This window comes from Etheostoma spectabile, chromosome 19 (assembly GCF_008692095.1).
Source record: "Etheostoma spectabile isolate EspeVRDwgs_2016 chromosome 19, UIUC_Espe_1.0, whole genome shotgun sequence".
In the NCBI taxonomy this organism is placed as follows: Eukaryota; Metazoa; Chordata; class Actinopteri; order Perciformes; family Percidae; genus Etheostoma; species Etheostoma spectabile.
This window is the reverse complement of record NC_045751.1, coordinates 10,129,971-10,155,039: the sequence shown is the minus strand read 5'-3', so window position 1 is coordinate 10,155,039 and position 25,069 is coordinate 10,129,971. Positions and strand designations below refer to the sequence as shown.

Below are 25,069 nucleotides of genomic sequence, written 5' to 3'. Positions count from 1 at the left end.
ACTGCTGGTTATTTCCCGCGTGAAACCAAAGTCGACGTTCACTTACTTTAACTCACGTAGCGTAACAAACATACTCGTTTTAACCCAAACCATCATCTTTTCCTAAAGTTAACCAAGTAGTATTGTATGAATTCACGACGTTAACCATGTGAAGAGTCATAGTTTCAGACGTAGGGTGTTTTGTTTGTGACGATTTGGGAATGAGAACGGATTGGAGTAGCTGAAGATACCTTTGCGCCAATGATCGTCTTTTAAATAAAAAATAAACCAGAAGTTCCCTTGACACAGTTATAAATGACCCGTAAAATCTGATTTACGTACACCAGAGTACTTCGGTTCTGAGTGTGCGTCATGTTGGACTAAAATGCCGTATCGAGACTCTGCGATACTGTACTCAAACAATCCTGGACGGCTCATTAAAACATTAAAACACATTCCTGTTGATAACTAGAAAACGTATAAAAGCCACTCAGACACAGAAAGTGTTTACTGCTCATCTCAGGGGAAAATTACAGACAACGAAATGTTCCCCCTCCATCTGGAAGGTATATTGGAGCAATTACTGCAGCAGAACGACATAATAAACTGAACCTGTGTTTGGGAAAGAGAGAGTGACCTCACTGTGTCGTATCCTCACAGTTTTTGTACGTTGTTTAATTCAAATGTGTGACCAGTGGAAGAAAAGTGTTTTAAATGCTGGGGCTCACTTTTGGGTAATTTGCCAAATTCCATTCAGAAAGGTATTTTTTTTTAATGCGGTAACTTTAATCATAAAATTGATTAGTGCGCATTAATTATCACGCTGCGTCCTTTAATGTCTGCGTTTTCCCTGCTGCTACTTTTTCAAAATAAAAGCACTTCATTGTGCTACAGTAGAAGGAAACACTACTCAGACACCAAGTGTTCATTCTCATCGTTTTCCTCCCTCAACATTTTTATAATCCTCCCCCCCTCCTCTTTTTATTGAAATGCCTCTTTCTTTCTTTTTTTATCCTTATACATGCTCCCTTTTCTTCCTCCCTCCTCTCCATATTCTGCTGTTTCTCCATTTAAATATCATCCCAGTTTTTCCCTCACATTCTCTCCTCTGCACATTGTTTGTCCTTTACTCTGCTCACCCTTTATCCCCCTTATCCACTCCACTTTCTCCTAACACTTTTTTACTTAAGAAATGTTTCTTTGGCCAAAATGTCAAAGCTTTGTCAACACATAATGGGAGACAATATAAGAAATGAAAAGATAAATGGTAAACAAAAAAAGAAAGGAAGAAAGGATGAGAATAAAATGAGGACCTGGACATTTGGAAAGAGAAAAAAGGAAACAATGGGGAAGAGAAGAAGAAAGTTTAAATGATGAAGATGAGAGAAAGAAACACATGGGGAAGTGAAGAAAAGGTGATGAGCAAAGATATGAGCGGAAAGGTGGAGTAAAGGGATGTATGGATGAAGTGGCAGATAGGGAATAGAGTGAGTGTGTGTGTGCGTGTGTGTGTGTGTGTGTGTGTGTGTGTGTGTGTGTGTGTGTTGTGTGTGGTGTGTTGGGTGTGTGTGGGTGTGTGTGGGTGTGTGCGTGGGTGTGATTGTATGAAAGTGCATCTTAATCAGCGTTAATTTCACAGCAGAGTTAACCCAGTTGTCAGTGTGTTAGGCATTAAGGGCTGATCAGACACTGTGACGCACACACACACACACACACACACACACACACACACACACACACACACACACACACACACACACACACCACACACACACACACATACACACACACACACAGACACAAATCAAGAATGTCTTTAATCCTTGCCAATTAGTACCACACATGATTGTCTGAATACTAACGACCTGTGGTGTGGTGTGTGTGTGTGTGTGTGTGTGTGTGTGTGTGCGTGCGCGTTGTAATTGATTTCTGTGATGCTGCTTCGTTGCCTTTTATACCTTAGTAAACATCAACATTTCATAAACTTCACTCGAAGCTTGTGACGACGTACATTTATTTTTAAAGGAAACACACGTGTAATGGCTATTAATGGAACAGCTCGACATTTGGTGAATTATATTTGCTTTCTTGCTGAGAATTTTTGTAGATGAAAAGATTGATACCGCTCGCTTGTCTGTCCGTTAAATGCTAAGCTACAGCTAGCGGAGCAAAGCTGCCTTTGATCCACTCTCAGCAGCTAAAGCTAAAAGTTAAAAGTGTGAAGGCAGATTCTGGAGTTCATGGACCGCTGTAAAGTCCTTACTGTATTGTTTGAAGTAGTAATAAGAACAATATTTTTAACCTATACTTTTCAGTAAACATTTGGAAAAAAATAATATGTACACATAAGATTAGAGCCAGACCGATATTATCGGCCGAGATTAAGCATTTTACCAATAACTCATCGGTATGGGCATTTATAATGGCTGATAAATGAATATTTAAAAAATAAAATAAAGAACGGATCGTCAACCATGTTATGAGTGTTGGCGCTGCATAGTTTGTCCACCAGAGGGCGCTCTACGATGTCCCTGTTTTGTTGTTTTTGTTCAAAGGACTTCAAGTTTCATATCATCATGTTTGTATTTTAATGCATTTTACAATCACCAAATATTTGTATCGATATCGGACCTCAAAAATCATTTATCAGTCATAAGATTACCACACAAAACCCAAAAAGACAGGACAGTATTCTGTTATTTTATTAATGTGATGTGTTGATATTTTAGTATGTAAAACAAAACAAATGTCTTTGATATTTATTCTTCACAGAAGAGTCTTCGCTGGGACAAGCCCTGCCCCCCGGCTTCCCTGCTCCGTTCCTATTCGCTGACGGCCTGTCGTCAGTGGAGACCCTGCTCACCAACATACAGGTATGATCCCGCTTTTATTTATTTAAAAGACTCTTGTGTTAGAAGTCGGTAGCGCATTCAATGCCGTATTAGAGTGTTAAAAGATCACCAATAAGGATTATTGATACAATACAGCAATACAGCAATATTAGACATTAATTACATTCTTAGCTGTAAAAATGTAAATGGACTGCGCTTTTCTAGTCTTAACAATTAAAGCGCTTTTAAATAAAAAAAAAACACATACAAGGAATTGCCGTGGTATTTTGGTGCGTTACATAAACCACTTACAGTAAAGAAAAATACTTCGTTATTATAAGAATCTTTGTTTAAAACAGAAATGTACAGTTTAAAAAAGAAAACAGCTGTACAGAAGCACCGTGATCACTAATGCTCTGTGAGAAAACTGTGACAAGCAACATTACAAATGGCACAAATAACTAATATGTTTAAGGATGTTCCATGAAACATGTAAACACAAGAAGAACAGTAGAACATTAAAAGGAAAATATAGGATGTTAAATTATTCCTAGTATGCACCCGGAGTATAACAACTTTTAAGTATAAAAGAGATGTTTTCTTCTTTTTCTTAGCATGTATCTTACAAAGGGTCATCTTATATTATTAAATTACTCTGCTGAAACCTACAATGATACAATTTAAATATATTACTAAATAGTTATCTTTCTTCAAGCAATCAGTGCAATATTTTCTTTGACTGTTCTTAGTTTTTATCATTGGACAGCAGTGCTCTCAACCAGTATCACCATAACACCTGCAGTATTGTGGTGAAGGATAAAACTAGGGGGGGGGGGATTATGCAATTTTTTTTTTTTTATGTGTTGATTTTTATTTAAAAGTTACTGTGTCCAGACTTGCAGAAATCAGAGAACAGAGTGACGGAAAGAGGACGGGATAATGGACAACAACTTAGCGTTTAGGGCCAAAAGGAAAACAAAATAACATTTTATATACAGTATATACACATGACCTAATAAGACATGCATAAAATAATTAGGCAAAACACAAAAGGCTGTTGATGAGATGGCTACACAATAAAAACCTCAGTAGATAAAACATTTCATTAAAACTGGTGTGTGACAAATACTGCAAATGTCAAAATCTAAGCTTTTTTTTAATCACGCATGGAAATGTACATAAACAAAATTGTTGCATTGAGATGTGTTGATAATCGGTTTCGAATCGGATCATGGAGAATCGGATCATGAGGTGCCCAGAGGTCCCCCCCCCCTAGATAAAACCGCAAATATTAAAACCAAACACTTTGTAAACCGACTTTATCAAGATGTTAGATCCCTAATATCAGCAAATAATACTCCAAACGTTGATACTTCAGTTTCAACATCTGCATATTGTCACTAAAGTCCAAACCCCATGTCTTGTAAAGAGATTTTCCCAATAACAAGACTTCTTCTTCTTCTTCTTCTTCTTCTTCTTCTTCTTCTTCTTCTTCTTCTTCTTCTTTCTTTCTTCTTCTTCTTCTTCTTCTTCTTCTTCAGGGTCTGTTGAAGGTGGCTGTGGAGAACGCCCGGGTGCAGGACAAACAGATCCAGGCGGAGAAGAGAGAGCTGAAGATGGAGCTCTACAGAGAAAGAGAGATGAGAGAGAGTCTCGAACGACAACTCACCTCCGAACTACAGAGCAGAGGTAAAGATTAACACAATTAAAAAACAAACAGCCGTTTCACATATTTGTTGTACAGTGATACACCCAGAAACACCGAGCGCCAATGGAAGACGTTCCAACTTGATAAGAATTGATAATAATTGATTCTCTTGAGTAGAAACCTTTTTCTCTAACTGGTCTAATCATCTAATCCGCCCCTGAACATGGGACAAGATGTACGTTGTTTTAAGGCACTCCGGGAAATGTGGGAACTTTAATCAAAATAGAAATACTTGAGGCAGCTTAAAGGGATAGTTTGTATCTTTTGAAGTGGTGTTGTGTGAGCTGCTTCCCCATAGTCGGTGTATTATCTACAGTAGACCCAGGTTGGAGGGGCAGGAAGGAGTACCAACACGGAAGCTAAGCCGTGTGATGTACTGCTGTGGACGGGGGCAGCCGCTAAATGTATTTTAGAAACCGAAAAATCAGTAAAAGTGTACAGTGAACCCTCGTTTTTCCCGGGGGTTACGTTCCATAAAGAACCCGTGATAGGCGAAATCCGTGAAGTAGTAACCTTTATGTTTTTTTACAATTATTATACGATGAAATACTCCATAATACGTTGAAACCAAAGAACAAAAACCTTTTTTTCAGGCCCAAGCATTTGTTTGACAAATAAAAGCACTGTAGAAACTTTTTTTTTTTTTTACAAATAACTACTGTACTGTAAAATAATAATTTTAATCATCAATACAAACTGAAGGCTTCAAATTGCAAAGATCAGCACCGCTAAAATACAAAGTACAGTTGGAAAGATAGTGACTCCGGTGTATTTCACTGCTCTTCTGACTAACCGCTGCATCCTGACTCCGCTCTGTAGCGTTTTTTTTTGTCTAAAGCCCGCGGTTCTGGTGTGTTTTCTCGAAGCAGCGAGACCGTGAAAGGTGAACAGCGAGATACAGCGAGGGTTCCCTGTTCCCTGTATTTAGAATATGTTTAACTGCTTCACCTTGCTGACAGACTGGGGAACTGAAGACGTTCTATCGCTGTCTTCAAGCCCAAAGTGACCAGATATAACGGCTTCAGTTCCCCGTCAGAGAGGGCTGTCTAACCCCGAGGTAAAGCTGTGAAAATATTCTAAATATAGCGTGCACGTGAACTGATAAAGCTTCTGTGGTACTCCTGCCCGTTTCCCCGAACATCCATCCATCACACGACCACGCTTTGAAACATCCAAACTGAAACACAAAATGACTCCTGGGACTTTTTCCCCCCCTCATGTGATCACACGTGTTCCTCGTCTTCCTCCGTCAGCCTCCATCCAGAAGCGCCTGAAGAAGGAGAAGAAAGCCAAGAGGAAGCTGCAGGAGGCGCTGGAGTTTGAGTCGAAGAGGAGGGAAAGGGTGGAGGACGCTCTGAAACACTCGTCCTCGTCCTCCCCGTCTCCTGAGCCGCTGCACACCGCGAACACCAACAAGAACGGTACGCCGCCATGTTTGGTAGTTAGTCTGACCGCTCGCTCGGCTTTCTTTAACGTTTCCCTGTTTGTTAAGGAATCCTTCCAACGCCCTGACTCTTCTTTCTGGTTTCAAGCTCGGATTCTTCTTACTTTCATTAGATGTTTCCCTCTACAGTTCTTTTTTTGTTGTTGGTCTTATTTCTTCCTTTTCTGTGATTGAATCTGTTTTTGGAAATGAGTAATGAGGACATCTTTTAGCAAGTTAGAAAATTTTGAAAAGTGACATTTCAAAAACTAACAGTAATTTTGGGAAATTGAGTACATTTTTTTGCAATGTTGGGACATTTTTTTGCGAAGTGAGTTTGACGTTCAACCCGGGGGGGGGGGGACAAAAAAAACAAAAAAAACTCATTGTAGCAGCTGAGACCTGGCCTACCACTTGGGGAACACAGCACGAGCACATATGGAGAAAACAAACATGCTAAATAAACGTATGGGTTTATTTTTAAAGCAGAGTTTAAATTACATTATAACAATTTAACAATTTGCCTTTATGAAATCCAATCGCGGGGCACGGCTGTCTTGGAACGCAGGAGACAGACGGTGGCGACACTTAAATACAACTAAAATGTAACAATCAGTGTTCGACCTACAGTCTGTTGAGATGCTTCTCTCAGGGCAGAAACGAAGCACAAACACACAGTCAAGAAACGTTAAGACAGAAGATCGGTATTTTGACGTCATCCAATGACACGAAAAAAAAAAGTAATCCACAAGCGACAGAGTCACAGAAAGGGTCCCAGTGTATCAGCACCTCGTCAGCCAGCTCCAAACAGGTGAACAAGGCCTCTCCACTTCGCCAAAATCTAAGTCCAAATCTACACAAAACGCACAATCAGTTAGTAAGCTGACAGCAAATGTACATTAATTCAACCATGAATGAATGTTGTATGCATTCATTCATACAACCTTTATTGCAACGTTGGCACGGCAAGATGTCCAGACTAGTACAACGCTAGTTTTGGTTTTTTGGCGTCCTGCATATGCGTCGACAATGGTCTGAGGGGAGAGCTACTTTTCACTTGTCACATGACCCAGAGCCCTGAAAAAATATACTTTTTTACTAAAGAAGTATATGAAATTAGATGTTACACCTACCACCATTTAGTTGTGTTATTTAAAATATTTATGAAATATCTGGTCATGCCAGACATAATTATACCACTCATTTTTGAAACATAGCCACCCGTTTCAGTGCCCCCCCCCCCCCCGCAATCTCTTTGTATGGCTTTACTGTAAACAAATGCTAAAATGGCCATCACAGTTGACTGAACAATCAAAAAACAATATTTGCTGGTTTCAGCTTCTTAGATGTGGAGATTTGTTGCTTTTCTTCATGTTATGTATCATGTATGATAATCAATTTAATATAGTTGGGTTTTGGACTGTTGGCCAGACAAAACAAGCAATTTGGGCTAATTTTCGCATTTTCTGACTTTTTATAGACTGGATTTACTTCTTTGTAAATCCAGTTTGTTTTTGACCTGCACGGTTACAAGGTGCTGTGTTTTTTTTTATGAGACGCCCCACTGAGATTCTGTCTTGTCTTTGTGTTTCATACCAGACGCTGCTGTAGCCGAGGATAAACCTGAACTTAATGGAAACCAGCAAGACAACGGCGCTGTACAAGGTACCAGACACACACACACACACACACACACACACTAACACGTGGTAGGCATATGTGTGTGTGTTGGGGCCCAGGCTAGATTAGTGGAGACATTAAGCAGACACAGAGACACTGGGGCCTCCCTTTGATGTATGCACCTTATCAGACACACATGTGGGTGTGTGGAAATATTTCATTCAGCTGATGTCAGTATGTAAAATTGTGAAAATATTTGTGTTTTAAATTGGCCAAAACACTTAGTCTGGGATTTGGGGCGTTATTTTGTGTCTTTAGTGCTTCCACACGCATACAAACTTAGAAAAAAACTATCCATGCTGTTTTGAGTGAGATGCGGTTTCTGAACGTCCTCTGTCTTCAGTCTCCGGGTGAGCTGTTCAACATCTGCACGGCTTTCTACGTCACTAGCCGAGACAAGGTGGCTAGCTGTAGCATGCTAGCTTGCTCTCAGTGACAAACACTGCTACAACACACACTAGTTCACAATAATTTACAAGGGAACCACTTCCTGTCCCTGTTCTGCAGGTATTCCACACGTGTGCCCTAATTTAGAAGAAGTCTCCCAGCTAATCCTGCCTTGTGCCGACCAAAGTTGGAGAAAGAATGATCTAGCTGATGTGATCTTACCTAGCTACTGAGCATGTGTAACTCCCACCAAAGATAGTATAGAAGTGAGATGTCTCACTCTGTAGGTAAAACAGGGAGCTAAACACACAGAACAGGTTCTGCAGCAATATGCACTACAACAAAAATATGGTGTTTTTAGAAAATGAAACCACGTTAAACTAATCTGGTACAACCTCAAATTACAATTATGAACCTGAAAATGAGCAGAATGTGGGGCTTTAAGGTTGTGTCAACTTGTGTGTTTCTTTTATAAGTTAAAATGTAGACCTTGAGGGTGAGGACATTTTTGGAAAAGGGTCTTTTGTTGTGGAAAGTAAAGACATTTTTGGAAAAGTGACATCTTTTTCAAATGAGAACCTTTTTGGAAAGTAAAGACATGTTAGAAGAGGTTGACATTTTCAGTAAGTGAGGACTTTTAAAAAAAAAAACATTGAAATGTCATAAAAAGGTATGTCATGCTATAGTATGTTGTGACTATTTTATGTATGACATACTATACTATTACTTTTTTCCAATTTTTTCAACATACTATACTATGACCATAGATATAGAACAATAGATATGACATGTTCTATATCTATGAATATTTTCAACATACTATACTATGACTATTTTATGACTTTTTTAAACATAGTATAACTTTTTGTAATTTTTTCCTAAATACTATACTATGACTTTTTTTCGAAATACTACACTGTGACTTTTTTTATCACTTTTTCCAACATACTATGACTTTTTTCGACATACTATACTATGACTTTTTTAAAAACTTTTTTCAACAACCAAAACTATGATATACTATGACTTTTTTTGACGTACTATGATTTTTTATGAGCTTTATCCACATACTATTCTATGACTTTTGACCATTCAAAATGCTATATTATGACTTTTTTTAATCACTTTTTTGACATACTACACTGACTTTTTTCGACAAACTATACTAAGACTTTTTTTGACATACAATACTATGACTTTTATTCAAAATACTATACTATGACTGTTTAATACTATGCTGACTTTTTCCATATACTATGACTTTTTCATGAATTACTTGACATACTATACCCTGATATTTTTCAACATACTATACCATTCTTTTTCCACTATTAACATACTATGACTTTTTTCCGACATAATTTGACATGGTGTTGTCTTTTCCTGGAATTAAACTCCATTAAAGTGAGTAAAAGCACCAATACTCAACTCTACAATATTGCCGCAATATCAACATGGATTAATTTGGTCGAAAGATACTGTTATATTTGGATTTTATCCATATCACCCTTTCATAAAAAAACAAAACAAAAAACAAAAGTATCTTTATTGATGCACACACACAATACAACAACAAGCAATGTAAATAATTGTGAATACAGTAGTGGAATAAATATTGAATGGTTAACGTAACCAGTTGCTTTTTAGACATGACATGGGTGGATGTGTACAGTAAATGCACATACATGTCAGTATATATACACAGCAGCTTAGGTTTTCATTTTGACAATGACATGTACAAGTGTGTACAATAAAAACTACAAGAAATATATATGTGTGATCGATCTTATGATAACTGTTCATCAGAGTGATGGCCTGTAGGAAGAAACTTTGTTTTGGGATACAGTGTTCTGGTGTGCCTACAAGAGGGGAGACGTTGGACCGGGTTGTGTCCAGGGAGGGATGGGTCTGCAAGCCACTTGATTATTGCGATGCAGAACTGGAGCCTCAGCTCCTCCTGCAGGTTCTGAGCTGGCGCAGGAAGTCCATCCTCTGCTGGGCCTTTTTGATTACTGTGCCGATGTTGGACGCCCGCTTTAGGTCCTGGGAGTGATGGGTCTTAGAAAGCTGAAGCTTTCCATAGCATTTTAGACAGAGATTTCACAGTATGTTGAAGAAGAAAAATGTCAAAGTATAGTAGGTTTTAAAAAAAGTCAGTTAAAGAAATATAAAAATGGCAAAGAAATCCATACCATGTCCAAAAAACCCATAGAATGTCAAAAAAGTCACGTAGCAGTTGACAATAACATAAGGTGGCAAATAAAGGTTTTAAACCAAATACTACAAACAGAAAATGTTTCAGGAGTAACATGACCCAGAATTGGGCAGAATTGAACGACACTGGCAGCCATGGTGACATTTTTACTGCCTTTAGCATGTTGGTACATGGGACAATGTTAACACTGCAGTGGTTCAAAGTCCTTCTGCCTACTTAGAGCAGATGACCGATCATAGAAGGCCGGATCAGAGTTGTGTAACACTTCGTCAAGAGTTGAAAAAACTCTTGAAACAGGAGTGTTCCCAGTAGTTGGTTAATCTGAACATTTTAGCTCACAGGGATTTGTCTAAAATACGTTTATCTAATTATTTGAAGTTTTGGCCACGTTTGAAAATTCAAACATGAAAAATCAACATCATGGCTCAATCTCATTTCTCTCTTACCCCTTCCCCTTAGTTTTGCGCGTTCACGTGAAAGTAAGGGTTATCACAATACTGCTATTGATCAAGGTGAAGGGCTTCATACCCCTTAAAACCAAGCAAAGCCCCAAGCTTACTTGAAACCGAGGGGTACCCAGAATGCACTGCATGACCGGCAACATCGGCTGCCAGATTGACCAAAAAGTCCCATAAATGTAAGTATTTTCGGCTTAAATAATTGATTTAAAAATTACGACTGTCTTGTTCTGTGCTCTACACAGTCCTGTACATATGTATTTGCTTTAAAAATTGCTAGCTTGCTATGCTAATGCTAATCGTTAACATTACATTGCTGATTTGCACAGTCCCGCATTTCTCTGCCTTGAATAGACTCCATGCATGTCTACAGTTTAACCATTAGCAGAGAATTCTATTTGACATCAGTGCACAACCCTACTTGCTTTGGAGACATGGATACATGCTTTATATATACTGTACCGTCCTGTATTACACAGGGACGCCGGGGGACACCCGGCAGCTGATCCACTTTCGGGCTGAAAACGAAAAGAAGTTTCTTAAATCATGTGTTCATGTTGTAGCCATTCATTATTGTATTGGTACTGTATTATTGTAATTATTTGTAATTAATATTCCTGTTCATGCACCTGTACATTGAATTGATTATGATACGTGACACTAATGAAAGAAATGGGGTCGGAGGGAAAGGTTACTGGCCCACCGGCATTAGACTGGTCTGGACTCTCAGAACAGCTGTAGTTTGTGGTTGTGTCTCTTTTTTTGAGTGTCTTTTATAATGTGTGTGACATGTAAGTTATGGTTCTAATAGTTGATAATAGTTCTGTTATATAATATATTCTTATGTAGGGTTTTTGCCTTTAATGTTTAATTTACTGGGCAATAAAGACAGATTTCTTTTAACAAAGAAAGTGATTCTGAACATCAATGACATTCGAAACAATGATAACTGAAACAGATATACAACACACCATGCAGTGTGTATACAAAAATGTATTGTAAACAGATCTAAGTATTACACAGATAGGAAATCTGCCTCTGCACCACCAAAGTGAACATAAAATAACTATAAAATACATGCATATGATACTGTTGTCAAAACCCACGCACTCGACATAGACAAGTGTGATCAATACCGTATGGTGATGTAACCAAGTGGTGTCTCATTTCATAGGGGTATGTTTCCCCCCCTAGCTCTTACCACTAGGTTTTGAGGGCTAGGGGTAAGACGAAGGGGAAGGGGTAACAGAGAAATGAGATTCAGCCTTAAACATTGTAGATGACAGAAAACATGGAAAAGCCTAATATCTGACCTTTAAGGTTCAGTCCTTACCACAGCAACCCAGTAAAAAAAAAAAAGTCATAAAAAAGTCAGTAGTAGTTAGAAAAAAATCCAAATAAAATCATAGTGTAGTATGTCAAAAGTCGGCAAGATGTAACAGTATTATATGTTGAAAAAGTCACAGTGTAGCGTGTTGAAAGATTTGATGGAAGTCATAATAGTCTCATTTTCTAAAAAGAAATTTTGGGACACTTTCTTTTGACTATGTCCTGTCCTCACTTTGGCAAAAGATTGTTGGAGGGTTAAAACTCAGAAATGAGGTTACAGTTATGGACTTGAGGAATGCATTATGCCAATGAGTGTCCTCACAAGTACAGTACTGACGTGTGTGTGTTAGTATGCATGTCGTCTCTTTCCACCAGCTGTGCTCAGTCCTCCCTGACATTGAAAACCTTCATTTGAAACTCTGCGTGTGTATAAATGAATACATACAGGCGTGCACACACACTCAACCTGTGTGTGTAGTCTGTACCTATACGTGTGTGTGTGTGTGTGTGTGTGTGTGTGAGCCACACTCGGGTGAGACAGGGAACTCTAATTAGCTCTCTCTCCTCTTTAGACCCCTTTTAGATCCCCTCTCTTCTGCAAGCCAAGCACTCTGACAAACACACACACACACACACGGACCCACCTGATTTCATTAATGTTGATTGGCCCAGTAGGACCCCTTTGCTGCCTTGCTCACACATTGACAAACACACACTCCCTCTTGCCATAAGAGCATTTGCACCTACGGTAGTGTGCGCGCGCGCACACTCACACACACACACACAGACACAGACACACGCAGCACGCACGCCACGCACACACACCACACACACACCACACACACACACACACCACACACACACCCACACACACACACAACACACACACACACCACACACACACCTCCCCTGCCTCTCTCACCTTCCGCTCTCTTAATTAACGAGTGAGAAGAAAACTGCTGAATACAAAGAAAGACATTGCATTACAATCAGAAAGAGTGAGGGAGAGAGGAAAAAAAAGAGAAGCAGGGTTAAAAGAGAGAGAGAGAGAAAAAAAAGAGCGAGAGAGAGGGTTAAAAAGAAAAGGAGTAAGATCGGTTTCTCTGTTGTTTAAAGCTGGCCGGACTAATTGGCCAGTAAAAATATTAGAAGAGATGTGGGAAAAAAATGAGGAAGAAGAGAGGGCAAAGGAGATGGGGGAGGGGAAAAGTGTGGAAGTAGGGCAAAGGATAGAGAGCAAATAAGAGTGGACAAAGTAGGAGAGGAAATAAAATGAGAAAAGAAGGTAGAACAGGTGGAGGACAGAAGCCCAGAGAAGGTAGAAAGGAGAAAATAAAATTGACAAAGATTGAGGGGGAGGACAGATGAAAAGGAGGAGAGTAACTGTAGAGGATTTGGGAGAAAAGAGTAATGAGAGGGAAACAGGGGGGAGAGGACCGGAACAGAAGTGGAGAAGTAAAATAAATGTGCGGGATATGTAAGAAGGGGAAGGAAAAAGAGTTGGAGGAGAAAAAAAGATTTAAAGATGGAGAAAGAGGAAACTAAGGAGGGGAAGAGAAAACTAAATGATTGGGGGGGTAAGTGCATACGTTAGATTTGTCAGGAGAAAAACAGCTGAGGTATGAGAAAGATGATTGGAGAGAAAAGAGGATAAGAAAGCGGTGATATGAGCTACAATTGATAGAAATTGAGAGGATGTTTTTAAGGGCGGGAAGTACAGGTGGGGGGTGAGAAGTCAAGAGAAAAAGTGGAGAAAAAAGAGGAGGAGTGACAGAGTGGGGAGAAAAGAGAGGTGATGAGAGCTAAAATAAAAAAAGAGGAAAGAATACAATTAATAAAGAAGTGGAGGAAAGAGTCATGAAAGAATATGAAAGTAAAGGACGCAGCTGATGGGGAATGAGGAAGAAATGAGAGTAGTAAGATATGGCAGCAAAAGAAGGAGAGCGGGGGAGGAAGAATCTGGACGAGAGGAGGTGGAAAAGAAAGAACGAAAGATGGAGAGAAGTCAGAAGAAAGGGATGTGGTCAAAAGAAGAAAATTGAACAGGAGGCAAAAAAGCAGATAGTGGCTTAATGAAGGATAAGAAAAAAGGGTAAAGAACAGAAGTGAAGAAGGAGGATGACATGAGAAGAAAAGCTGGTGGGAAAAAGGGGGAGGGTGAAGGAAAGAGGGATGTCTGGGATAGGAGGAGAGGAAAAGGAGGACAGAAGAAAGAGGGAGGAGGAGGGTGCAGATTCCTCAGGAGGTAGTTTTGAAAAATGTGACCTTGTTCCGAGACCTGGTGACATTTCCTCCTCCCAGCTGTTAGGTTTAACAAGGCAGGTCAGTGTCATTTTTAACCAGGACGACACACACACACACACACACACACACACACACACACACACACACACACACACAGAGATGGAGGAGAGAGTAGAAGGGAAACAGGGTTGCCAGGTCAATTAGTAACACTAAAAAAGCAAGATGAGCAAAAGCATCAAATTAATAAACACAAACAAGATCCCTCTTGTTGGTGAGGATGTCTCCTGGGGGGCTCCCCAGGGAGGTGGTCCAGGCACGTCCAGCTGGGAGGAGGCCTCGGGGAAGACCCAGGACTAGGTGGAGGGATTATATCTCCAACCTGGCCTGGGAACGCCTCGGGATCCCCCAGTCGGAGCTGGTTTGGGGTCCCCTGCTGGAGCTGCTGCCCCCCGCGACCTGAGAGAGAGAGAGAGGAGAGAGAGAGAGAGAGAGAGGAGAGAGAGAGAGAGAGAGGAGAGAGAGAAGAGAGAGAGAGAGAGAGAGAGAGAGAGAGAAGAGAGAGGAGAGAGAGAGAGAGAGAGGGTTACTCCTCGATACAACAGCTCCGACCTGTGTGCCTTTGCTGCATGTCAACCCCCCCCCTCTCTCTATCCCCATTCATGTTTTCAGCTGTCCTATAAAATTAAAGACCTAACATATCCCAAAAAATAATCTTCAAATAAAAAAAAGATTTATCCCTTTTGTTGATGCAAAACAAAAAATTCTACATACAGTACATAATGTTGTTTGGAAATGTCATTTTTTATTAAATCGCCTTACGTGATATTGCATTGTCGTAGGATCTTTTTGTGTTTGTAAAATGTCTTCTTTGTATTAATTAATGTACACACATATTAAATAAATGGGGGAATGATTTGACATTAGTATTGACATTGCTTTTTTGGAAATACTGTACATGGGAATGTGAACTTCACACATCTGACGTTGGTACTTAATTTGTGACGTTAATAATGTCAACAATTGGGGCAAAAAACAATGACAATATATCGTCCCAAATTCATTTTCTTTTAACAATGTTTTGGTATTTTATAGAATAAAATATGTATTGAGTAATTCAATCAATGTAAAGTAAATGCAGTAATCATTAGGGGTTGCAATTCACGATTATTGTCATGATTGATTAATCTGTTGATTACTTTTTTTGATTAATCAATCAGTTGTTTGGTCTAATAAATGTGAAAAAATGGTTACAAAAATATGTCGATCAGTGTATCTCAAGATGACGTCCTCAAACGTCTCAAATGTTTTTTCACAACTCAAAGAATTTCAGTTTACTGTCAGAGAGAAGAAACCAGAAAGTAGGCCTGTATGTCAATCACTGTAACCCAGTGTAATCACACACACATATATATATATATATATATGTATATATATATATATATATATATATATACATATATTCCTAACTGTTAGGCCGCTAGGTAGTGTACCAGAATTAATCCAGCCACAGAAAATGTACAAATCTGAGCAACGTTCAAACACAATGACATGAAATTGTTTAAGTTGTGAGGACAGCACTGCGGGGATCAAAGCTGCGACTTTTTAAGTTGCAGGACAGTTTTTAAGCACCGGGCCAAACCCGCTGCCTAAAGGAGAAAAAGAAAAGGACAGGAGAGGACAGAGAGAAGAATGGGTCGAGATAAAAATAATATGAGAGTAACAGATAGAGGACAGGAGGGAGCGGAGGAGGAGGGGATGCATGTAGAATAGAGGGATGAAAGAGGAGGAGATGAGGGGGTTTGAGTGGATCGTGGAGTGATAAAAATAGGGAAGGGCAGGAGATGAGAGGGATGAAAAGGAGGGAAGGCAGGGAATGTGAAGAGGAAACGAGGGGCGAGTGCCAGATGAAAGAGAAATTTAAGAAAGTTTTTTTATTCCAACACAGAGACATCAAACCTGTTTCATATTTTTTTTTTTAAACAAAGAATGATGAATAGAGGACAAAAACTAGAGGGTAAGATGATGAAGTAAAAAGTAGTGGAGGGCGAGAGAGAGAGGTGCAGGGTGGAAAGAGGAGGGAGGGCAGGTTTATGGTTGCTGTTATGCAGAAATGTAAACACTTTGCAACGTTCGCAGAAAACAATGACACCGCAGGGAGAGGAAGGTGTGTGTGTGTGTGTGTGTGTGTGTGTGTGTGTGTGTGTGTACATGCTCCAGTGTGGGTGGGTGCAGCAAAAGCACTACGGGGAGCGGAAGGCGAACCACGGAGGTGAAATGAGAGAGAAAAAAGAAGTGAAAGAGAGAGAGAGAGGGAGAGCCGACCCTGGCAAAATTGGAGATATGAGATTTCTATCATAAACGGATGCTGCATAAAGGGAGAAGACGATGCATTTAATTCAGCTAAAAAACGACGTCCTCTTTTAATAATCAAGTTTGTGTGCAAATACAGCTCATTAGATCTGCTCCGAAACGCTGAAAACTCTGCATCTACATTTTTTAAAACCCCTAAAGCTGCACCAGCTGAGTTTGAGGTAGAGATGTTCCAATACCAACACCGGTATCACGATCGCCTCCGATACTGCCTAAAAACGCTGGTATCGGTAAGTACCGGAGTATCCGATACCACATAATGAAGCTCTAAAGAAAATCTACGTTAAAATACTTTACTTATGGTCTTTTTCTGTTATACCTGAAAGTTCAGTGGCATTCAGTGTTTGAGTTTAACACGAGCCAGATTCACAACAAAGATAGAAATCATACCAGATCCAAACAGGGACAGTAGTGTACAGCTGGTAAGACATAATAAAATATATGACACACTGATATCGCAAAAAACAGCTTGGAAACCACTGTGTTAGGGTTCAATTTTAGCGTTGCGTTGTTTATTAACCGGTACCTTTTGTGTGTTTATTTTCAGACTCCCGGTCGTTTCTGAAGACCCCCATGATGTTCTAGACAGGACTGCCTCCAGAAACCCCCACCCCCTTCCCTAGCGTGCCCCCCTCCCTCTCACGCACAGATAAACTCCACCAGCCCAGAATCACCACGGCAACATCGTCCCCGGGAGGCGGGACTCTACGTGCAAACGTTTTGATGTTGCTTTGAAACAACGGAGACTACTACGAGGACGAAACACCCGCGGTTTGGACTCGCCGGGGTCGTCTCGCTCTCTACTTCTTTCTTCTTTTTAGACAAACTTCACTCCATTCGTCCCTCTTTTCTCTCCCTGCACCGGGACTGCTCTCATCCTTCATACGGTTCGAAAAACTGAAAAATAAAAATCATTCCCGAGCAAAGGCAAGGAAGAAACAGTCACCACGACGCAAACAGACCAGACTGACATCAATTTGGTTCGGACATCACGTGGGAAAATAACACCAGGGATGAATTTGATTGGAAAACTTTTTAAATGGTCCAATCGCGCGATGTGATCCACACGAGTGTTTTCTAATTGGTGCTGACAAGAATGGGTTTGTAAAAAAAAAAAGATGGAAGAATAAAAAGGTTCAAACCCTCTCTGGATTTTAAGTACCTTCAGTCAACCTCATTGGCTGGCTGTCAACACCTCCCTGATTGGACGGTAATCAGCCAATCAGAGGCGCTCAGGACTGGAGGAGGAGGGGTTTAGAAATTAAGTGTAAAAAAATGATCGCAAAGGGATAAAAAAAACAAACTTGGGAGACTATTTCTGTCTCTCTTGTTCTATTCATTTTTGTTTTCTGTACAGGGACTGAAAAGAATGCATGGGAAAACTTTTATTATGTCATTTGGCTTATTTTATCCTCTGTAGACTCCTTACATCCAACTCTCTCCTCTTCCCCTCTTTTACTCTTCTTCGCTTCATTCCTTTTTTCTATAAATTAGCTCCTCTTCCTCTTGTATCTCTTGCTTCTTCCCTTTATTTTCTCTCTCTCTGTAAGGAGATAACTCTCAAAGTGTTGGATGCAGCTTTCCAGTGTATGAAATATTTTCTATCACCCTTAATAACCTGTGAAATCAGTTTCTCAAATGATGGAGTGGTTTTTAAACAATATTATATCCAAAAAAAAAAAAAAAAAAAAAAAGGTACGTTGAATACTCTTTCCTTGACTTTGGACCTTTTGGCCCCGTTCCCTTGTGACCAGGGAGCAGTAGTCAAGATTCTGGAGTTTGTCAAATTAAAGACAAGGAGCGCTTGATTTGTCTGTTTTTAAACTGTCCTGATGCAAACTTTATCATTTGGATATTCCTTTTGTTTTGGGATTTGGGAACTTATCCTTGATGATCCCCTGTTGAAGTAAAGAGGAGAACTTAAGGTGTGAAATTATGCGCTCGTCATCTACAACATAGGAAACTACATTTCCCTGATTTTCTGACCTAAGAGGGCAGACTGTTGTGTTGCAGTTTTGTTTATTCCACTGTGTGTTTTATTTGTTGATGACTATTTGAAATGTGTACGGGAGGGATGAAGGGGTGGGTGGCGTCGGGGTGGGTCGGGATTAGGGTTAAAGGGATATTCTGTGTAGATAGAAACAAACCTTCAGCGTTTTCTTGTTTTATTTCTATTATTTTGTTTCTCCTGATGATCTCTCAGTCTGTCACTGTTCTCTGGGTTTGAGCTGACTGCAAATATACAGTATTATAATGAGTGCTGTCTTGTGTTTCTCTCTGTCTCACACACACACACACACACACACACACACACACACACACACACACACACAAAATTGCTTCTTTCCATACATGCCAAACGTTTTGGTTTGTAAACTATTTCACAATCCCCATGAAAATTACAATCAAGTAATAAAAAACTATTGAATGTTGGCATTGTTTCAGCTCAGAAATACAAACGTCTGACGTCTATAAAGCCTTTTGTTAAAGCCGTTATGTGTAGGATTTATAAAATACACTGTGGTAAAACCTCCACATATCTGAACTAAGACTCCTTTTAGACTAAAAAGGTCCAGGAACGATGAAACCAGGTACGCGATTGGTCAGGGGGGTGTATGGGCGATCTAGGCTAGAAATCTAGACGCACCCTAGTTGCAGCCAGGGTCAGTCTAGCAACTCTCCTTTAGCTTGCAAGCTGGAAAATCCGAACTCTAGTCAGGCCAATCACATCGTGTACAGATTCGGTGGGCGGGCTTAACATGATGATGAAAGGGTTGCAACGGTTTTGCGAGACTTTCCTGCTACTGGAAAACAAAGAAGATGGCTGCTGCTGCTGGCGAATAGAGGTCTTTCAAATCGGCTTTGGACTCTGGAAGACTTGGAGTTAAGCACTGAATCTATCAACTAGCGTTGCTCTGGTTGGTTGCAGCGCTATCCTATTACGTGCATTGGGAAATTTGAAAGACAACCGTTGATCCCGCCCCTCTGATTGAGCCCTGCCAATGGGGAGTTCCCAGACCCAACATCTTGATGTGGGTCTGGCTTTTCAGGCTATGGGTAATCACTACTGGGCAGAAAATTGGCTCCAAAATTACCAGATGGCAGCGCCCGTATTTGGGATATTTTGGCTTCACGTCTGTCTGGGGGAGGAAGTGGAGCAGCGTCGTCCACCTTTATATACCATCTATGAGTCTACGAGACAGCTCAGCACATTGATGTTTTAGGGCTGTACTAAATGTCTTTTTTATATTCAAAACCTCTTTGGAGGTTTAAGAATGAAGCTTTGAAGGTCTGTCATATTTCATGTCTTCATCGCCATAATAACACTTTTATTAAATCAACTTTCTTTAACCCCTGTGTCGTCTTCCCGTCAAAATTGAAAATTAACACTTATTTTGAGGCATTTTAATCAATGTTCTTACCTTTTTTCTTATGTTTTTGTCCCTTTTTTCAACACTTGAAAACACTTTTTTTTCAATGTTTGTCACTTTTTTGACAACACTACATAACACTAATTTATTAACTTTAGTTTTACAGTTATTTATTTACGTCCAATAAACCTCATTTATAGGAAATTATGCCTAATGTTTGAGTTAGAAAAGCAGAAATTAGGAATTATTTCAACTAAAATTAAAGGGATGGATGTTGATGGATAATCACAGACTGGAATAAGTCAACTTTTACTCAATACTATTTCAAAACCACTCCAATTTTTTTCAAATGCTGTAAAATTGAATAAGACGCCCCAAAATTAATGAAAGTAGAGACGTGTACTTGCCAAAGAGCGTTGTGTGGAATCAACCATGTTATTTTAGATAATTACAATTGGGTAGTTAAAAAGAACATTGATATAGGAAAACGGGTCAATTTGACCCGAGGACAACATGAGGGTTAATTAATACAATTTGTCAGATTGATCAACATAAATGCATATAGGCAGCAGGCGGATACAGCAAGGGGATAAAATAATGATGAATAAATAAATAATCTCGCCCTTTGCTTATAGCATCAGTATGCTACGACAGAAACATACTCTGGAGTTACTGGAAATGTTTGGATCACATGAGTCGGACACAATGGAATCCGATTCTACAAATATTAAAATACTAATGACATAAGTGTAGCCTAGTCTTTAATACCGTGAAATAAGGTGTTTAAACAGAAAGGGGAAACAAAAGATGTTGATTTAGAACTTTTCGAATGTTAAGACGTTATGAGTGAAGCCTTGAAGATTCCTTAATCGTGTTGTCCTCGGGTCAAATTGACACGTTTTCAGTTAATTATTTTCACACAAAAAATGGGCCGTCGAAATAAGCGCTGAAAATGTCAACATTAACAATATCAAAAAACTTTGGACAAAACAACAAAAACATTGAAAAAGTGACAAATGTGGGGAAAAAAAAGCAATAATAAATTTAAAAAAAATCATGGTTGACGGGAAGACAACACAAGGGTTAAAGACTATTGTGTACAGCCCATGGATGTAAAATAACTGGATACCAGATCCTAAAAAGGTGCCTATTCAGTTCAGTGGAGTTGCTCACCTGACGGAGACGGCAAAAAAGTTTCAAAGCTTTCCGGTTTACTTTTGTGACGTGCGGCCCACTGAATATACTGGCCCAGGCCAAGGATACACCAAGTTAAATCCAAGACTTTTTTAAGACCTTTTTAATACCAAGGATGAAATTGAATGCCAACTTCAGCCCATATATTGGATTTTAGGCCAGAGAAAAGAGTTATTTACCCTGTAACGTTACCAGAATTTATTAAAACATGTTATAGTAATAATAATAATAATAATGATAATAATTTTGACTTATATAGCGCCTTTCACAAACCCAAGGACGCTTAACAAACATTTAATTCACAATAGCTTTGTAAGATGTGTTTGTACTCTAATAATATAATATCAAGTATTTGATGCATGAAAAGTTGTTATGCTGTTACACTAAAAATACAAAATAAACAGGATAATGTAGTGCCCTGTGATTTCCGTGACGGAGTCTACACATGAGAACAGAATTCTCTTATACGCGCGAGACTGCACAGAATTTGCAATATATTTTGTTTGTATGTTTTCTTATGTCCATGGATTCATAATAAAACACCGTGTTGCACCGTTATTAATATCATCATTATAAAAGTCCATCCTCTATACATTATGAATTTTTAATTACTAATAAAAAGAGTCATAATCAACCTGGTTTGCAGTTAAAGGTTTCCTGTTGACAGTTTTACAGACGTCTCTTTTACAATGGCGCCATATGGGGGAAATTTTTTTTTGGGGCTGCAGGGGGATTTTAGCCTGGCCCCGCCCTCCTGCGTACTTTTCATTTCAATTTTTCTTTTTCCTTCAGTACTACGTCTGGGTTTGCTGTATACTCTTGGATTTTCTCCGGTCAAATATTTATCGTTCCAATCAGCAAACAGAGGGCGTGGCTGAGACCAATTACGTTGAGGCCGTGCGCTAGAGTTGTAGTTCCGTAATGGCGGCGGAGAAAGATACGAGCGAAGCCTTTCGGCCCGTTGTGGCAACGCTGCCGAATGTCCAGAAGCTAAGGGGATCTGTCCACTGGGAGAAAAAAAATTGGTTGAGGTTGAGTTCACTTCCTGGGGGTCTGGTTCAGTCCTAGATGTTGCTTGTATTTTCATTAGGAATAAAAAAAAAAATATATATATATACATACACATTGATGCCATATTCTCTTTCCATGATTTTCTGGGATTTTAATACACTCTCACACAGAAACACTGCGGATGCACACACACACACACACACACACACACACACACACACACACACACACACACACACACCATTTAGACTGTATATTTACTCTGCATTACGAGGTTAATGAGGTGAAGCCTCTCACTCTCTCTGTGATGGATCTCTACCTCTCTCGCTCTATTCCTCATCTGTCTTTAATTCTTTCTCACCTCTGTCGCTCTTTCCTTTCTCTTGTTTTCCTTTCCTCTCTTTCCCAATCACTCCTCACGTCACTCTTTTGATCTTTGCTTTCCATTTTTCTATCCTGTTTCTTCTTCTCTGTGTCTTTCTCCCTCCCTCTCCCTCCATCTCTCTCCGTTTACCAAATAGCTGATGTCACTTTTTCCATTTCCCTCTAATGGAGGCTGAAACACAGAGCGATGGACGGAGGGAAAAAAATAGCCAGAGATGAAGAAGGATGGACAGAAAGTGAAGGAGGCAACAAGGAAGGATGAAAAGGTGACAGCGCGGTGGGACGAGAGATTAAAGGATCCAAGAGGCGACATGTGAGAAAATGGAGGAAAAGGTGGAGAGAAAGATGGTGGAGGAAAAGAGTGAGAAGAGAGGTGGGGGAGATGATAGACAGAGAGGGGAGAGAAAGAGGTGTAACATGATGAAATGATGCGCGCTTAAAGATAGAGAGAGGGGGCAGAGGATGATGGGTAATGAAAAGATAAAAAGTGAGAAACATGTCTGGGACAAACAGTGACCCTTCATGAAAGGGTTTATTATTGATTTTTAAAGGGTAATTCCACCCGAAAGCACCACTATTGGTCGATCGAACGACTCACTTTCCTTTAAAACAAACTCAAAACATAAAATGCATCATATTCTGTGTACCAGACTTGTTGTTTTTACCAGCTAAACACATCCATTTTCACTCAACTCTTAAAGAGTGTAAAATAGCTCGCCTGCAAATATACAGACAGCGCAAAAAAGTAGTGCTACATGCAGCTCGACAAGATAATATCACAGCAATATATTTTTGGAAAAAAGAAATAGTCCCCATTAGTCTGTGGATTATCCAAAGTGACTCAGTATTCACCTCAACTGTACTTTGTCTGACATACCACTAAAGGAAAGTGAGACTGACTTCTGTGTAATGTGGACGACCCAACCCTTTAAACCCACATTAATCCTGCTCCACCCTTGCTTTATCTGAAAGTGTCTCCTTAGACTTATTACATTGTAGATTTTTTCCTCTTTCAAAATGTACATAAACTACAATGTTCCACTAACGGCTGAAACATCTGCTATATAGTTAAGCAAACAGTACCACCCCCCCCCCAAAAAAAATACTAAAAATACTACACAGGGTGGCTACAGGTATTAACAAGTTAAATTTAAGACTTTTTAAGACTTTTTAATACCAATTCTAAATGAAATTTAAGACCAAATTTACGATGGAAATACAAAGTGGAAATACACAGTAATCTTTCCAAGTAAACACAAAATTAACAGTATGGTAAAATGACAACAATCGGTTGAGTTTAGGAACATTGACTTAATGTGTGTAATCTGAAAGCATAACACAAACATGTAATTGCTGTCCTAAATTACATTACAATATTTTCAGAAAATTTGGGTCCCTTGAACAAATGGTTATAACATCAAGTGAATATTAAAAAAATAATAATTAAATGCCAATTTCCAGCTGCTTTTAAAATGCAAAGACTCTTATATGATTTGTGTGCCTAACAGACAGAGAGAGAGAGAGAGAGAGAGAAAGATGGGTTGCAGTTTGTGGAGGACTCATCATGGAGAGAAAGTAGACAGCAGTGTGTATGAGTGTTTTGCGGTGTGGGAATATGTGTGTGTGTGAGTGTTTTCAGGTCTCCAAGTGACCAATTTTTGTTCAAGTTTTGATGTCTAGTCATGAGCTTTTGTGAATATACTTGGAAAACAATTCATATTCTATAATAAACAAAACAGTGATTTTGCACTTGAGAAAGCCTTCCCAAAAGAGTGTCCTTACCAATTTATAACGATATACGCACATGCAAGTCCAGCTGTTTGCTTTTGGTTGTCTGGTTCAGTGTCTCGTCGAACATAATTACAAACGCACCGCATTTCTGGACTTTTGTGATGAGCTATTTTTTTATATATGGCGCCAATCCAAATTTAGCCACGTATCTGGTCTTTTCTTTTCCAGAGGTAAATGACTGTACAAGCCTTGAATCTGGAAACATTGCTTGGAACACTTCTTCAGTCCCGTCATTTGACCTGTATGAATTGTGTCTTGTCACGGTCCTCAGCCCCCCCGTCCCCTCTGCTCGGAGTGTTGGCGTAGAGCCACAAACTGCTCGTAGGTCAGCTGGCGTTGTTGCTGTAGATTTCCCGCATAACATCTAGCGTTGTAGCGTTGACATCGTTGCTAGCGGTGGAGCAGAAACTAGCGATGGCGGGTTGCTGGCGTGCCTTTACGTAGTCTCTGTTTTTTGCTTTGTACGTGCGATTCCACCGCTCTGATCCCCATTGGCCCAAGTTTGAAAATCTTCCGACACATAACGCAGTTCGCTTCATCAGCATCTTCAGGCACCGACCTTAACCAAGGATACTCGTTGTTTTCAAGCCATTTGTCACTGAACTTGCATTTCCCCGTGTTTCTAGACGGATATCAACAATTACTGTATCACCTGCATGCTGCTAAATTACGAATCCCGCGAAATTACAAATCT

The 25,069-nt window shown here is 39.6% G+C and overlaps 1 protein-coding gene across 1 annotated transcript in view; it reads left to right on the top strand.

Annotated features, from left to right (window-relative positions):
* The window catches only part of dachb (dachshund b), a 100,311-nt gene extending 81,430 nt beyond the window's left edge, over positions 1 to 18,881 (top strand). Inside the window, exons 8-12 of the mRNA XM_032499423.1 lie at positions 2,752 to 2,852; positions 4,352 to 4,499; positions 5,772 to 5,939; positions 7,541 to 7,606; positions 17,172 to 18,881. Coding sequence (XP_032355314.1) covers positions 2,752 to 2,852; positions 4,352 to 4,499; positions 5,772 to 5,939; positions 7,541 to 7,606; positions 17,172 to 17,209 — 521 coding nt within the window. The 3' untranslated portion in view covers positions 17,210 to 18,881. The remainder of the gene's footprint in view (positions 1 to 2,751; positions 2,853 to 4,351; positions 4,500 to 5,771; positions 5,940 to 7,540; positions 7,607 to 17,171) is intronic.
* The last annotated feature ends 6,188 nt before the right edge of the window (positions 18,882 to 25,069 follow it).